We start from the raw sequence: 17,120 nt of genomic DNA, 5'->3' as shown, positions 1-17,120 counted from the left end.
TATATGTAAGTGATAATGCCCTAGTAGAACACTACGAAATTAAAATTTAGGGTTATATTACACCATTGCTTCATATTTTTTAAACAAGGATTCACATATAAAGGGAGATCAGAGTATTAAAGTGAACTGCTTTCAGTCTGCTTTGAAGATTAAAATCATGTTGTACAATAATCGCCTATTTCTGAAAAAAGCGATTTCTGAAAAAGTATTTCAATAATTATTTTGTATATGAAAACCAACAACATATGGGACACCATACTTACAAAGTAGTGTGCCACGGGTTATGTATTTGTCTTTATTGAAACTAATTGGCAAGCACACTGACCTCAAATGTAATTCAAGAGAGCATAATAAAAGGCAGCCTATGAGAATAACCAAACATCAGACAAAGTAGGCACGGTTTTACTTAGCTGGGTAAAGATTTAGTCTTCTTCTGAACTTCTTCATATAAGAATACATATAAGTGACACGAAAGGGGGAAACACTGAGGAAACTAAGTAAGGTGAGGGACAAAACAACAAGGCATCCTTAAGTAACAGCAAACCCCCCCACATTGGTTATGGATAGTTAAGGAAGAAAAAAGATGTGATAGTGCAGCTCTCGACACTTAAAAATGTCAGTGCTTTGTATATTAAGCAAAGTCCTTTTTAATGAATTTTTTCTTATATCCACTAAAAATGAGGATATTTAACATTCATACCAAAGAAAACTGTGCAATAATAATTAATTTTCTACTATAGTTATTGCTCATGAAGTTGCTAACTCACGAGAATGCACGCAAGAAGACTAACACACACCTTTTCTATCATGGTATGTCTTTGGAGGGAAAGACTCATGGTCTGCTGAATTCTTTTGAATAAAAACATTTTCTACTAGCAGCATGAAATTAAGATTTTTTGCGAAAAATATCCAAATAGAAAAAAACCTCCAACATTACTGTCTACACCATCTCATTTACTTTTATCAGAACACAGACATCTGCATGAATCGACACCAGCTTGCACACGCAAAAGAAAAACAATTCAACTGGTTTTACATATTGGAAAGCATCTGAGGTTTGTGCTGGTTTCCTGCTGAATTGTAGCTCAAAACAGCTGCCAATTGCAGATTTCTTAAAATAGCGTAGAGACACAAATTTGAAAATAACATGAGGAATAACATCTCCAACGTGACAGCAAAATGTTTGGTTGCAAATGGAAAAAGAATCACAGAAGCAAGATCTGATAAACTGATACATGTGTATGAACCATCTATGTTTAAAAAATATGTACTATCAAAGAATAACTAGAACACCTTCAGGTGAATTTAATTTGGCTAAAACACTTCGATTCACATACACAGTCTCTTCTTGAGCAAGCAAATAAAAACTTTAATTATAAATGCCTCCTAAGTATTAGTTCTAAAAAATTTAATTCTGTACATATCTTCATCAGCTTCAGGAACAAGCTACATAATTTTTATTTTAAAATAAATAAATAAAAAGAACAAATTCTTTTAACGTTTTGGATTTTGTCCCTGCTACTAGCCTACGTATTACATTAAAAAAACCCCACAAATTCTGAAATGGGAAGAGTACTACAATTAGAAGAAACTATCCATAATTGTTTGGGTTGATTTTTTTTTTTATTTTGAAGATAAATCAAAAGCATATTTGCTCCACGTACACCTAACTCCACATAGAGAAAGGGGAAAAAGTGACACATTTTAAATGTATTCAGAAATCTGGGGGTTTGGGAGGTTTTGTTGTGGGGTTTCTTTGTGGGTTTTTTGTGCTTTTTTTTTGGTCAAGAATTAAGTGAATTTTCCTATATACTGAAAACGTTTTTTCCCGAAAGAAACAACTCACAATAAACATAAAATGATTCATCGTGCACGTGATAAAATGCAATCTGTGTAAAGGTACATAATGAAATTATCTAGGTTAAAGACTGGTAAATCAGAATATTTGGAAACCAAAGCTTTTTATATCATTAACAAAGATTAACCCATTTCTGTCACACTACCTTCATATGATTCCTACTTCAGAACTAAAGTACCAGATCAAAACTACGTGCTCTTTCCAAGCTATTATGAAAAGGAATGGAAACTGGAGCTTTCCAAAAAGGCGAAATAAACAAAGAAGCAAAAATATAAACCAAAACACCCCCCTACACCCTGTACCAGATCTTATCATTTTTTCATGTTATTATTCCAGCATTAATCTTCCTCATCACTTGATCATTCAAAAAAAAAAAACCCAAAACCAAACCCGAACAAAAAACCCCAAACAACCAAATGGAAAAAAACCAACACAAACAACCAAACAAAAAACCCCAAACAACCAACCCATCCTCCCCCCTAAAGAAAACCCCACAAACAGCTTTTGGAGCACATCTTCACAACAAATGTTCAAAGTAAATTCCTGTATTTTTCATTCAAAGACACAAAACCACACATGCTTTTTTCATACCTGCATACGAGTTTAACAACATGACAGAGAAACAGAGTATTTATTTCAAAGGTAATACAAAAGTCATAACAATGGCCATGGATAACATTAAGGAAATATATTTAAGTAATTTCCTTATGCTGCTGTTCTTCCTCAAAGAGGGTTTTATTCAAAATTCTGTAATAAATAGAACTACAGTTCACTAAGAAAAAGTGTAACTAATGTCTTCAACTTTACTGCACCAATGTATCAAGATCATTTTTTTTAATGTTCTTTAGTGAAGTCTCTTAAAGAGCATAACCTTACACTTAGATTTAAATTTATTTATTTAAAGCACACTGTCTAAAGAAAAGAAACACAGGAAATGTCACTATACTTTGGGATTTTAAACACTTCCATAAAATACACGGGTACACAAAGCACCTCATACACAGTCATCAGTTTCAAAACATAATAATATGCTTAGAGTAATACTACAGCAAAATGAAGTCACACATGGAATATGCATTTTCCATGTTCCTCCTTATAAAAATTTTAGTTTTGGCACCCTATATGATGTTTCCATGTAATTTAACAGTGAATTTCCAAGAAAGCAGCTGATTCACTATTCCTATTGGTTGTAACAAAAGGAAAGAAAAAAAAAAACAACTAAAAAAAATAATAAAACACCCACCCATGTAAACTTGAGGATTCCATTGCTAAATGGAAAACTGTGACCAACTAAAACGTGGTTCACTAATTCTAATTGCATAGGGCCAACACAAAAATGAATCGGTATTTTCTGAACTGTAACTACATCGGATTACTCAACTATGAGGAAAAACTGTTCAAGTGCTAAAATCTGAAAATTAACATGTACATCAAAAAATTAACAGGTATGTTAACTGTTGAGATGCATCCATTCAAATAAGTTTTGTAACATTTACCTGTATCCAAGCGCTTTACAGGGGACTCATCATCAACCTCAGAATCTCCACATGCACTCCTTGATCTTTTCCTTGGGTGCAGAAGTGTCTCCAACCTTGGAAGGACTACAGACAAAAAGGTTTTGGTCCCTAGCTGTGGAGAAGTTGGCTGGGTTTCAGTGTTCTTTGCAGACTTTTGGGGGCTTATACTTTTCGATTTGCAGAAGAGAATGGATGTACGTCTGTTTACATCAGTTGATGACTCAGCTACAGCAGAAACAGTCGACTCATTGAGATTACTGTCAAGTAAGTGTTCTGGAGTGTGTCCATTTATTTCTTTCTGAATGGAAGTGCTATATAATTCATTATCAAATTTTACTCTTTTGTAAAGCTTACTCTGCTCTGGATTGAGTTCTACTGGTTTGAGGGTTGGTGGTTCTGAATTAGTCTCCAAGTTTGAAGGAAGAGGTAATGCATCTGATGGTTCAAGTTTAGGGGGAGATTTATCTCCTGAAAAAATTATAAATAGAGTGTGATTTTTGAAAACTTGTAGTTATAAAGTCTATTATAAAACTCACTATAAATGTGCAGCCCACCAAATAAATTGTTGTTTGGAAACAAAGCATAACATTTTAAAAACAAACCTTGTCTAGCAACAATCTCTCCTAGTTAGTAGTTCCTACTTTTATACTGGGAAGGTAACATGGACAGAAAAGTAGGTGTTTATAGTTGGTGTTAACAATTTACACCTGGATAAATACTTTTTACTTCTCATGCAGTTATGTTAGTTTCATTAACTAAAAACTAAGAAACCTATTTTTTTTAAATAGAAAGCTGGGGTGGTGGATGATTATCTGTTAAATGCGATTACACTGCCATTCAAGTAAAATGTTTGATAAAGTACATTTTTATAAATTTCACCTTGTCAATATTGACCTTACCTGCCTAAGACAAATTTTATCAGATAAGCATTAATAAATAAATAAATAAATAAGTAAGGTATTTGTAACCTGATTTGCTTGACTGAGCTAAAATGCTATTAAATTTACAGAAAGGCAAGAGTTGCAAAGCTGCTTTACAGTTGTGGCTACAAGTTTTATCTACCAAAAAGAAATAAAAAAAGGGGAGAAAAAAAACCCCCAACCACCCCCAAGGTCTTGCAGCTTAATTAGCCACTGGTTGGCAAATACACACTTGACAATGCAGACTTGATAGGAGAAATCAGAAAAACCACCCTCTACCATTATTTTTTTTCTTCCTTCCCTTTTTTTTTTTTTAAATAATAAATTAATTCCAGTTAATTCCAATAATTCCATGCTGGGAAGACAGAGATATAACTGTAAGCATATAAAACTAGTTTCATTTTTTCCTCCCCAATCGACTGGAAAGAAAATAAACATTATACTGTTGCAGCATTCCCAAATACAAGTAGAAGGAATTCCTAACCCATAATTATCAACTCAAAAAGATGTTACAACCTTTTTTCTAGCTCCCAAAAGAATCTTAAAATATTAATTAATAAGGAGAACATACTTATTCTAAAGTAACTGTACAAGACCAACATAATATTTATGTTAGCAAAGGAAATTTTAAGATTTACTTTATTTTTCTATGTCACATCAAAAAAGGTGTAGAAACCCAAGGGTTTAAGCCCTGTATCTGCAGTGGATTAAATATTATCTCTATATTGTTTTGGTTTCAGCTCAGTAATGCTTACTTGGAAATCTATGACTTCTAAGCACAGAAAGATCTCTGCCCCATTGCTTAAGGTTTAATCGAACAAGAGCATAGTTGATATTAAAAATATAATACTAAAATAAACTGTGACTATGCTCACATCCTTTGAAGACAAGTATTAGAATTTATAATAATAATATTTCAGGAGGAAATGAAATTTGCAGTCAGATAAGCACATTTAAAGTACTACCAATTAAAAAAGCCTGTAGTTTAGAAAGTCCAAGGTGACTGTTCTTTGTGAATAAATCCTGATTTTCTTACAATTAATTAGAAAATATTCACAAAAAAAGATTTAAGCACAGAAAAAAACACCTGAGAACTATATAGACACTAACATCTAAATCTCACGGGGTTTTTCTGGTACTGTATTTTTCACATCATGCGAAACTGAAAGCAGAATTGCAAGGGGGTAATTCACAGCTGTACTAAAAGTCAGCTCCTGTAGAGATCCTGGGCAGAGGATTCTACTACTTTCATCATCATTCATTTTGGCAATTTGTTTTCTTTACTCTTTTAAGTACCTTCCATTTCAGAACTGAAACTTGAACTAATTACTCTTCACCAGATCAGAATTGTAACAACGCCTTCATTACGCTTTTTAAAAAAAGTGTACTGTAAATATAAGAAATCAGCTATTGCTCACTTTTGGACTATTTTTTGCACAACAGCTGCAGTGAAAGGCTGTGTTATAAAAATGTTAAGCTACAAGTAAAAAAAGTTAGCGTATTCATTATCTGCCAGAAAGTACACTCCTAAAGAACTACGTTCACTAGCATCATCACTTGAATAAAGTAAAAAAAAATAATTAAAAAAAAAATCTGAAATGTTTGAAGAACACTTAACAACCGCAGAACAAGATAAGCATGCTGATTCATGTACACTTGTTCTACTGTTGTCGTTCCAATCTCAAGCAAGTTATACGTTTGAAAAGCATTCTCTCAGTCACACTAAGAATTAAACGCCAAGTTACTGTTTGAATGGCAGTTAAGGAAAGACATTTTACTGACTTCACCTCTCAAAAATTTTGATAGCATCAAGCTGCACCAGACACAAACTGTTTTATTTATTATCATGCTTCCACTTTCCCTTGAGCTCTTTCCTTGCCCCATTCAACGCAGTTATTCAAAATGAACCACGTCTCAACTCTCCTAAAGAAAAATAGGTTAGCTTTTTAAAGAAGAGCTGATCGTGAAAACTCAATAGAATTTTATTTTTTTAAGAGGCTAGATATTCTGTGCGTCTTTTAAAAATGAGCAATAAAGACCTCAGTAATTTATTTAAAAGCTAAAAAAGTAAATACAATATTCAACTGAAATACAAAGTTAGGTCTTTATAGCATATTGCTCTCATTGAATTCAATGGGAATTAGCCAGGAGCAGATGCAGTTCTGAGACCAATGTTTTGAGGAGGAAGAGAAGCGCAAGAGGAAGGGCTGGTTAGATACGGCTGACTTCATTCTACAACATGAAGTTTGTTAAGTTCTATCAATAATTAGCTTTATTAAAAAAAAAAAAAAAAAACAAAACACTCCCCCCTCCCCAGAGTCTGGAGCAGAGAATTAAAAAAGCTACAAGAGGCAGTACAATGGCCAGAGTTTTCAGCACCATTGACCTAGGCTCACAGGACCCCTAATGCATACTTTGACATTTGAGTGGACTTCTGAAAGTACAAAGATGTTTTCCACTCAGGCATTTCCAATTCCTTTTCATATTAGATTGTTTGTACTTTCATTTCTTAAGACCAAAATTTTTAAAAGCCTTGCTACTATGAAAAATAATGGAGGAAGATTTTGTTTAAATAGATCATTCTCATATACTTAAAGTATTTGTTGTGATTAAGTGGCTAGTGGTCCATGTAAAAATTAAATATAACATTAATTTATTATACACACTTTAATTCATATGATTAAAGCACCTGACTGAAGAGGTCCAGAACTGTTCTGATTTAAACAAGGTTTAAAATCTTACCTTCTTCTTCTCCATCTTGTTCTAATGCTGCACCTTCTTCTTCAAAACTTCCAATACCTGATTCTATTTGAGGAGCTTGGTTGTGTTGCTGACTTAGTTTGTTGCGAATAATGCTGATTTCTTTCTTTAACAGCTTTGCCCTTTTGCTCCTTGACCCACTGGATTTCATTGCACAGGTGAGATCAAGTTTTTCTAGCAACTCTCTCAGCTGTTCTTCCAAGGACATATGCGCTCTGTTTGCAGGATTCAGTAACCTATCCACTGAAGTCAAAATACGTATAATTGAAAATGTTTTAGTGTTTCACAGAATATTAAGAACTCTAATACCAACAGGAAGGGGTGGTGAGGGGGTGGTGGAAATAATGATAATAATAATTAAAAAAAAAAAAATCACTTGCCAGAATTAAAAAATGTCATCAAAATCTACTTAAGATTACAGTCTTAGTAGCTTCACCATTACCAGTGAAGAAATGTTGAAACAAGTTCCTACTATATAATTACTGTTCTTCTTGATCAGCACTTTGCTCAAGAAAGCTAAGTAGTAGAGCAAAGAATTAAAAGGTCAGAAGGAAGACATAATTAATCCTTCCCACCCTAACAGATGATTTCCTCCTTGTCAAAGAGAAGGGCAAGATTATGGTTATAAGAAAAACATGTTAATTACTTTCCTTTACTGCCAAAACCTCAGAAAACTGATACGTATGTCAGAAGAAGACATTTTAATTTCCAGTATTACAAACGTGCTTGATTTTTTAATTCAGTAGGCGATTTAAGAATGTCCTTAATTTTAGGCACGCTGGTAGTCGTTTTCCATGACTTATAACCATATACATTCTTGTGAAAGAAAGCACTCAATTTAAAAACCTTTTTCATGTTTCTTGTTAAATTAGGCTCTGGCACTGTCAAAATCAGAATCTGGATGACACTCCTTTCTCACAACAAATCTAGCAGTACAGAAATGCTTCAATCTTTCAAGAAATTTTTATTTAATGGGGGTGAGGGGGCGCGAATCTAGTCAGTAAACTGAACAGTAACAATTTTAGACATCTGTATGGAAAGTACATACTGTGTATAACGAAAAAAGTAACTTTAAAAAATAATCCAAAAAAACATCTTACCATCTTCCCAAGAGAAAGGCTGGGGTGACTCAAGTTTAGGCCGTTCAGGTAAGTGCATTCCAGTTTCATTATTATAACCGATTCCTTCAGCATCTCGCCTAGCTTGCCTGAGAACTACACCTCCTTGATCTCTTAACCGCACTGCAGCTCTATAGAATATTGTATCTTTTGCATTGTATTTCATACAGTTATCTATTATAAGATTGAAGTCTTCTTCAAACTCATTGAGGTTTTTATAGCCTTGAGCATCTAACCGTTTTCGCATGGTTGAGAAATCCATAGGATGTTTAATATGATCCAAATAGTCTGGAACCTTTGAATAAATATTTAAAACACAAATGGGTACAATTATCTTATTACAGACGAAGTAACACTAGCTATTAAGTGACCCACATCTTTTTAACATTTTTTGTAACACCTCAAATCAGTAACTTCAAAATGTAGCTTAGACTGGCACATATTAATATTGCAAACATTTGCACACCAACGGAAGTGCACATATTACAAGATTCTGCATCTTAGGTAACAAGCTAGAGCTCTATTAACAGATGCTGAAACCACACGTTTTTAGAATTCTGTGTTTTTATGGGCATACTATACATGTATTTATGTATACACATATTTATAAATGTATGTACACATCTGTATACATATGTGCAATATAAACATGTATGTAGTATCTGCACATGTGTATATATGCAGTTCATATAGACATTTCTACATGTTATTTATAAATATGTATAAATGTGTTCTCTATGTACGTATGCAGACACACACAAACACATACACTCTAAGTCTACCTAGTTTCACAGTTAATGAAAAGGAATTTCGCCTCCAAGTAAGAACAAAAGTATCCGCATTTCATTTTTTAGGACATCTTTTGAGTTTTCCTTATCCAACAATCTTATCACAAAAGATCAATATGTGCCCATGTTATTCCGTACAAGTTATTTCCCCAAAATTATTTTGGTATACGAGCATAAACAGACTTTCATAGCAGTAAGTTAACTAGCAAATTATCAGAATAGAGATTAAAAGGTAACACTGCTCCCAACTGTGCATGCAACGATTTTTTTTCTTGTACTTAAGTGCCATTAAGCCACATCTAAACATACGGAAATACAGCTTAAAACATACCTCTTTAAGGTTCACTGGCTGAGCAAATATACGAGCAGAATCCTTTTCCTGCAGCTGATCCAGAACCGATCGCAGAAGTACAGTGAACGGAGTAAGTTGAAGTTCCATAGCAACCTGCTCGATCTTGACCTAAAGAAGCAATAATTATCCAACTGAGCATTTTTCACTGAAATACCGTTTAAAGTAAGTTGTTTTGCAGCAATAGTAAAGTACGTTAGATATGAAACAATATAAATATACTGTAAGTAAATGAGTTTAACGCTACTTTCAATATCATCAGTTGGCATTTGTCGACATATTTTCATTCCTTCATTGTAGCCTCAACTTCAACTCCAGCTTCTCAGAATGCAAATTTGTATTTTATCTATAAATGAATTTTGTTCCATTTTGTAACTGTATTCCTTTGCTCTGGAAAGATGCTGCATAAGTACAGCTTCATATTTTGCCAACAATGTGAAAACAAGAACAAGAATTTAAAGATAACCTGTTTAAAATTAAAATTCAGTTGTAGCGCCATGTTCAAAGTGCAAAAAGAGAATCTAATGAACATTTACAGGCTACATAAAACCAAACACAGTAAGTTTAAAAACAATCTTCTATGTAAATTCCAAGAAAATAATTTAAAATATCCAGAATCAACATCATCTTCAAATACTTGATCACCCTTCAAAATTTTCATTATTTTTCACAATATTACAACTCCTCTATAGTTTTATTTTCAGGCCGTTTAAAGAATTATCAACATTGAAACATTCTTGTTATGGCAAAAATAAATTATTAACGACACATTAACAGTGTGTGTGTATACATATAAACACATGAACAAAGTATACATACACCCCAACACACACATAAAACACGTGTATAAATAATAATACATACTACATGTGTATAGCATTTGATATTTGAATGTAAGGAATGATGCACGGAACTCCAGAAAGCACTCAAGAATTACAAACTATATTTGCTTGCAATGAATGTTCACAGCTTGTAAAAAGTAACAATGGAATATATTTTTATAAATAAGGACAATTAGAGACTCCTAAGTGCAAATGTTTTGCTTTCACGTTTTTTATACAAAAAATGTTAACTTTCTGCATTATCGCTTCCTCAAATCTTCCAGCAATGTTAACTATAGAATGTTGTAGACTTTGATGCAGCTTTTTTTTTGTGTGTGTGCCAGAAGAATAAAAGTGCTACTCAATATAGGCACATGTATTGGGAAAACCTGAAGACATCAAATTTCCTACAGATCTTCAGAAACTGAGAAGGGACTGAGAGCAGCCCTGCCGAGAGGACTTGGGGGTACTGGTGGATGAAAAGCTGAACATGAGCCAACAATGTGTGCATGCAGCCCAAAAGGCCAACCGTGTCCTCGGCTGCATCAAAAGACACGTGGCCAGCAGGTCGAGGGAGGTGATTCTGCCCCTCTACTCTGCTCTTGTGAGACCCCACCTGGAGTACTGCGTCCAGCTCTGGAGCCCTCAGCACAAGGACATGGACCTGTTGGAGCGGGTCCAGAGGAGGGCCACAAAAATCATCATAGGGTTGGAGCACCTCTCCTATGAGGACAGGCTGAGAGAGTTGGGGTTGTTCAGCCTGGAGAAGAGAAGGCTCCAGGGAGGCCTTATTGCAGCCTTTCAGTACTTAAAAAGGGGCTTATAAGAAAGATGGGACAAACTAAAAACTTACAGGGCCTGTTGCAACAGGACAAAGGGTAATAGTTTTGAACGAAAAGACGGTAGATTTAGACTAGACCTAGGGGAAGAAATTGTTTACAAGGGTGGTGAAACACTGGAACAGGTTGCCTCTGCTCTGAGCAACCTGGTCTAGTTGAAGATGTCAGTGTTTATTGCAGGGGGAGTTGGACTAGACAATGTTTAAAGGTCCCTTCCAACTCAAACTATTCTATTATTCTATGATAATTTTATGTATTTGGAACAGTTTGTGTGAGTGCACACCTACACATTTGTTTCTTGATCCTACATGAGTATTAAAAAAAAACAACACTGGAGACTATTGCAATAACTATGTGTGAGAACACTTAAACTACCTTTCCTTCAGAAAAGTTTCACCGGATTGAAAGGTACTCCATTTACCTGTTCTCTTTTTAATTTTTCACGCTTACGTATAAGTTCAATCAACAAACGCGCTCTTTCAAGATCATGGCGCAGCCTTTGCCAGTACTTCAACTTTTCTTTTAAGGCTTGCATTTCTTCATCATCTTCTCTCTAAGAAAAGAATCAAAAGGTCTTCATGAAATAAAAAACACTAACCTCCTTTTATAAGATAGTTTTAGGCAATTATAGAGCGTATTCACAGGAAAGGAGAAACTACTGTCTTATAGTTACAGCACTCGGTCATAAGCTTCATACTACAACAAAAGAAAACCTCTGGTCAGGGTATCTTCTTGATTTTCTCAACCGTCTAGCTGGAAACAAAAATCTATAAACTGGAAAGCAATCCTGAAGGTTATTTACATCAGAAAAGACAATATAGCAAACAGCAACCTAGCAGTATAACAAGCTGCAAAATAAGATTTGTTATTTTCACATTGAGATCCAAACCAGGTAAACATCATTAGCTTCTTCAGAAACTCACGCCTAGTAGAAACAAATTCTTGTTTCTTTCCTTCCAAATTCAGTCCACCTTCCCTGCACCCAGCAGAATTAGGACACACTTGTTAACAGAACAAAATCATTATGACTTCTGAGGACAGGAAATGACAAGCAGTTTATTAAATAGTAACTTCAAGTGGTGCTGTGAACGGGTAATGCAGTAATACAACCTTTCAGTGAATGCATGAAAGAATTTAATTCATACATTTTTAGGAAGAAGTCGTGTTTAAAGTTAAAAATTACTTGCATTACTTTGATTTATACACAGAGAAAGTAGATCCTTTCTTGTTTGTGTTTACTATTTTTCATAAGAGGAAATAGTATATTGGAATACTACCCGTTATATTCAAATAGTATTGGTAATTCACCAGAAACAAGGCCATTAAAAAGTAAAAGTCCTAATATTACTACCAAATACACAAAAGAAACATCTGCTTTGGAAAATTATTACATTTAAAATCAATATTTTATAAAATAATCTCAGAAAGAGATACAAAACTTTGTATCCTTGCCCATAACTAGCACAATGCAATATACACTTGGTAAGTAATCGTTGTGTTGGGTCTGGGTTTTGGTTTTTTGGTTTTTTTTTTTTTTAAACTAAAACAAACAATAAATTTTGTAAGTTATAAAAAAATAGAAGACAGGGGAATAAAGAAAACTGGGTCAGCAGAGGAACGATAACCAAACATTACAAATTGTTACACTCAAAGCAAAATCCTCTTTAACAAAATGACAATTTAGAAATATCATAGTTCCTCTAATGCAAGTTTATGCAATTTTTCAGACAGAAGGTTCCAAAAATAGAATTGTAAAAACTAGCATTTTAAAAAAAATACCTAACAGATTTGCAAATGCTATGATTCTATGATCTGCATCATATTTTACTGCTTTACACACTTTGTAAAAGTAAAGGCAAATGCCTGTGGAAGCTATGAAGTTAGTTTTATTCAAATCTCTGACTTCACTGCAGTTGAAAATCCTTAACTACCAACTATCTCTGTATTACAGTATAGCAATCTGGAAACAACAGTTTGTTCCTCTTTTCAAAAAAACAAAACAAAACAAAAACTCACACAAAAAAGAACAAAAAATTATAGCTAGGAACTTCTAGTTCCCTTTCCTAATGGCTACAAATACTGGCATTTATCATTTCTATTAAGGAGTTAAGCCTTGACTTAGACACATAATTTACTATTGAGGGTCAGAATAGTTCAAAGTAAATTTTGACAAATATTGCTATGCGCATTTTCAATTCCTTGAAATTCTCAGAGCGTCACTGCCACTAATTGCTGTTCTACAACCCTTTATCTCTGAGGACAGATCCACGTATGGGAAAGCAACATAACTGTTAACTGATGCAGCTATATGATTTTTCCATAGTTTTACTATTTTTCAGAACCAAAATTAAGTTGTGGCTATTGCTAAAAGTGGAAAGCTTGTCATCCCTTTGCTGGCAGCCATTCAGAGTCTGCTCTTTTGCTCTACGTAATTGCATAGTTCATGAAGCTAGGGAACTGATCCCACTGAAAGCTACATCAACAAAACCATACTAGTTTTAGGGTTGGTCAGGAAACCTATATAGCAGGAAAAAAAAGTTACTTCATTACACCAGATCTTCGGGTAACTCATTGCAGACTTAAGTATTTGGCTAAAACTGGAGATACAATTGCACTTTTTTAAAAAAAAGATTATTCTTTTAGTCGAATCAGTTCTTTGACCAACTTCACTCCATAAAATAGCTAAGTAGGCGTACATTTGCAGATGTGACTCAAAGTACCAGGAGCACCTTGTTTGCTTTTTTTGTGCGCACACATACACTCCCTTTTGAACGTCACTCCAGCTTGGGGATTAATAACAAGCCTCCAATTTTTTGACACTTATGTTAAGTAACATTGTCAGAAATGGTTATAATAGCAAAGATAAACCTCCTTTACCCTAACCCACTTATCACCTGACATACAACATATACTTTAATTAGATTAGAAGATCCAGGCAAACTGGAAAGAGCATGATGCACTGGTTTCCAGTATCTAACTAGTAAAAACTTGGATAAAGAGAGTTCCTTTCAAATTTTTTAGTTTTCAGAAGTTTTCCTTCTGACAAGGAAAGTTTATATTAAGTTCCTGGTAAAGAGTTGTTACTCCAAATCTTTCTTTTTATAACAAAACCAAGAAGTTTCTTCTGGCTGACGACCCAAGAAAAATTATGAAAGAAACTGTGAATATTTTCTGATGGGTTTAGCTCTTACTGAACACCAAATACTGTCTAGAAAAGCTAAAACTGACACATTAATACTGAGGGAAGCGGGAGAAACTTTTAAGTCTACACACAGAACATGCATCAACTGAGACCTGGTCTTCACCTCCAGCTCCCACCAGCAGTACGTTACCAGTCTCTTCATACTAGCAGAAATATTGTTAGTGTGCCCAGCAGATCCCTCCTTATCCTGGGTGTGAATACATGGGGACAGCCTCACTCCCTACAGGGACTGTAACTCAATATAAGCCAAACAAAAACAGAATTACAATGATTAAATTGATCTTGATCAATACAATTAATTTTATTAAGAACCTCTGCTGGCACTTGTGTGCCAATCAGTCAAAACCATTCCGTGGTTGCAACTTGTGTTCTTACTGAAATCTTCAGTGCAGATATTGATCTTAGCCACCAGCACTTTCTACTTTGTTTCTCCAAACAGCGGTTTTAAATCAACCTCACTCACTACAGCAGGAACAAGCCACTACACTTAAATTTCATGCCTACTTACTGAAGCATTATTGAAATACAGAGAAAAACTAAAGTAATGGGGATGTAAATTTATTAGAGTATTTCCAATACCTTTCCTGAATTTCTAGATGGAGACACAAATGACAGTATAAACCATTCTTTCGGAGGACTCCTTGTTCCTGAGAAGGTGAGGCAATATGTAAGTCACAGAATCATAAAATCGTTTGGGTTAGAAGGGACCTTAAAGATCATCTAGTTCCAACCCCCCTGCCATGGGCAGGGACACCTCCCAGTAGACGAGGTTCCTCAAAGCCCCATTCAGCCTGGTCAAGACTTCCAGGGATGGAACATGGGAAGTCAACATCTTCTTGCCCGGTTTAGAAGTGTTAGCTGATATAACATCACCTTCAAAAGTGTATCATAACTGAGCTCTGAAACACATTCATTAGGAAGCAATTCTAAATCACAGGACGCTTCCCCGCCCCCAACCTCTCCAGATTTGTTCTAGTAAACAAACATTAGAGATGGATCAAAACCACCTTCCACCAGGCATCCTGAAACCATTTTCAGGGTTTTGGTTCCCCATCTTAACATTTGTTTTCTGTTTCAGTAATAATAATAATAATACAAATCTCCTCTGAATCTGTATTATATCAGCATTTATATCGCTTTGATTAACTGAAAACCTATTTAAGTTTCTTGATGTTCTGACCTCTCAGATAAAATAAGGTAAGAAGAATTTTCCCACCTAGACTGAAATAAACAAAATAATCATCTGTACCTCAAAATTTTGAGGTGCTCTGACAACAGCTATGCCACAGCTGCTTATTAAAGTCTTCATGATGGTTTGGCTTATACTTGGAGTAATGAAGATGACTAATGCAGTTCTGACTACTTTAATATGTATTATCCATATATACTGAGGAAGCTATGGAGAAAACGTCATACAGAGGACACTTGCTACTCACTGGAAAGCACTACATACACATTTTACATCAACAGTGTCTTTTAATACTCAGCTTTGCTTGAAACTTGCTTTTTCTTTTCAAATGACAAAGTTAATTTCAATTATAAGTTTTTACGAATAAAGTCTCAGAAGTGCCTCAATTTTTAATAAACCAATATAAATACTTCCAATAAATTTAGAAAATATTTTTGTTATTTTCTTACTTAAGAAGAGTGAACAGTTCTGAGAAGAGGAGGGGCGGAGGGGAGAGGGAGAGGGAGAGGAGAGAAACAGGGTTCGTATAGGAGTGCAAATAGGCAAAGGGTTTTTCAACAGCTCCTATCTAAGGCTCATTTTATTATAAACAAACAACAATTACAAGAATCGTTTTATTTTCGTAGTTACTATTTAAGTATTTAGAAATGCTGCAGTCTCATCATGCCATCTCAATACGAAAAGGACCAACTACCACCTAGCAACTCAAACACAGGAGAAGCACAGGAGAGTCCAGCTGAACATCAGGAAACACTTTTTTGTTACTGTGAGAGTGACTGAGCACTGGCACACGCTGCCCAGGGAAGTTGTGGAGTCTCCATCCTTGGAGATACTCAAAAGCTGTCTGGACACGGTCCTGTGCTACCTGCTCTAAGTGGCCCTGCTTAAGCAATGGGGTTGGGCCAGATACCTCCAGAGGTCCCTTCCAACCTCAACTGTTCTGGGAATTATTAATTGGGTTTTTTAATGAAAAGCTAAGGAAAGAAACACAGACAAAAAGGACAGATCAAAAAATTAGGAAGCACTGCTGACCATGGTATTTTTATGACTACATCAATTAATGACTTAATCAGCAAGTAGCAACACAATTCAAACAAAAATAGTAATTAAGCTTTAAAAGGGGAAAAAAATCTCATTTTAATAGAAGTAAATGACTATAAAATGCATTCCTGAGGTCTAGAGGTTATTTTACAGGAACAATTCCACTGGAAGTCAAACACCTGGAAAGGAAAGAACACAGCCAACTACACTTTCAGTTCAATTGAAAAAGCCAACTGGGATGCAGAAAGAATTTCCACATAATGATGCTTCACAGCATTTCATGGTCTACACACATGGATCCATATACAGAATTTAGAAAAGAAGTTTTAATCATTTTTGAAGCCACCCAGTGTCTTGAAACCAAAACAATAAAAAACCTGCCAAAATTTCTAATGTCACTGGAGAGTTAGTTGTTCATATTACAAAAATGGGAAGCAGTGTTCATATTTAAAAAAAAAAAAAAAAAGGGGGGGGGAAGCAGAAGAGCACGGCTTTCTGAATCTGATACACATCTGGAGTGACCTTTTTCTCTTTTTCAGCAATTCTGACTGGTCAATGTGTACAACTTTAACTAGACGTATTTTAGATAGGATGAGTTTTACTAGAACAACGTATCAGCATAAATTTATGCTTTTCTACAATCCCACCTACTAACTCCGTGTTAGTAACTATGTCAAAAGTGAAACTAAAAGTTGAAACAGGTCTTTGAAGTTCATAA

At 34.7% G+C, this 17,120-nt stretch overlaps 1 protein-coding gene across 15 annotated transcripts in view; it reads right to left on the bottom strand.

Annotated features, from left to right (window-relative positions):
* Positions 1 to 17,120, bottom strand: part of BRD1 (bromodomain containing 1) — a 78,227-nt gene that overhangs the window by 29,306 nt on the left and 31,801 nt on the right. For 14 of the 15 annotated variants that reach the window (XR_008467124.1, XR_008467126.1, XM_054206780.1 and 11 more), the window contains 5 exons: positions 11,392 to 11,523; positions 9,293 to 9,421; positions 8,156 to 8,468; positions 7,038 to 7,298; positions 3,355 to 3,843 (listed from right to left, as the gene is read on the bottom strand). Coding sequence is in view for 13 of the 15 variants with exons in the window: in XM_054206780.1 (XP_054062755.1) it covers positions 3,355 to 3,843; positions 7,038 to 7,298; positions 8,156 to 8,468; positions 9,293 to 9,421; positions 11,392 to 11,523 (1,324 nt within the window). In the remaining 2 variants the exon portion in view is untranslated. The remainder of the gene's footprint in view (positions 1 to 3,354; positions 3,844 to 7,037; positions 7,299 to 8,155; positions 8,469 to 9,292; positions 9,422 to 11,391; positions 11,524 to 17,120) is intronic. The other variant, XM_054206845.1, reaches the window with a different exon arrangement.

Source organism: Rissa tridactyla, chromosome 1 (genome assembly GCF_028500815.1).
Source record: "Rissa tridactyla isolate bRisTri1 chromosome 1, bRisTri1.patW.cur.20221130, whole genome shotgun sequence".
Classification (NCBI taxonomy): Eukaryota; Metazoa; Chordata; class Aves; order Charadriiformes; family Laridae; genus Rissa; species Rissa tridactyla.
Note: the sequence above shows the minus strand (reverse complement) of the source record. Positions and strands in the feature narration are given on the sequence as shown.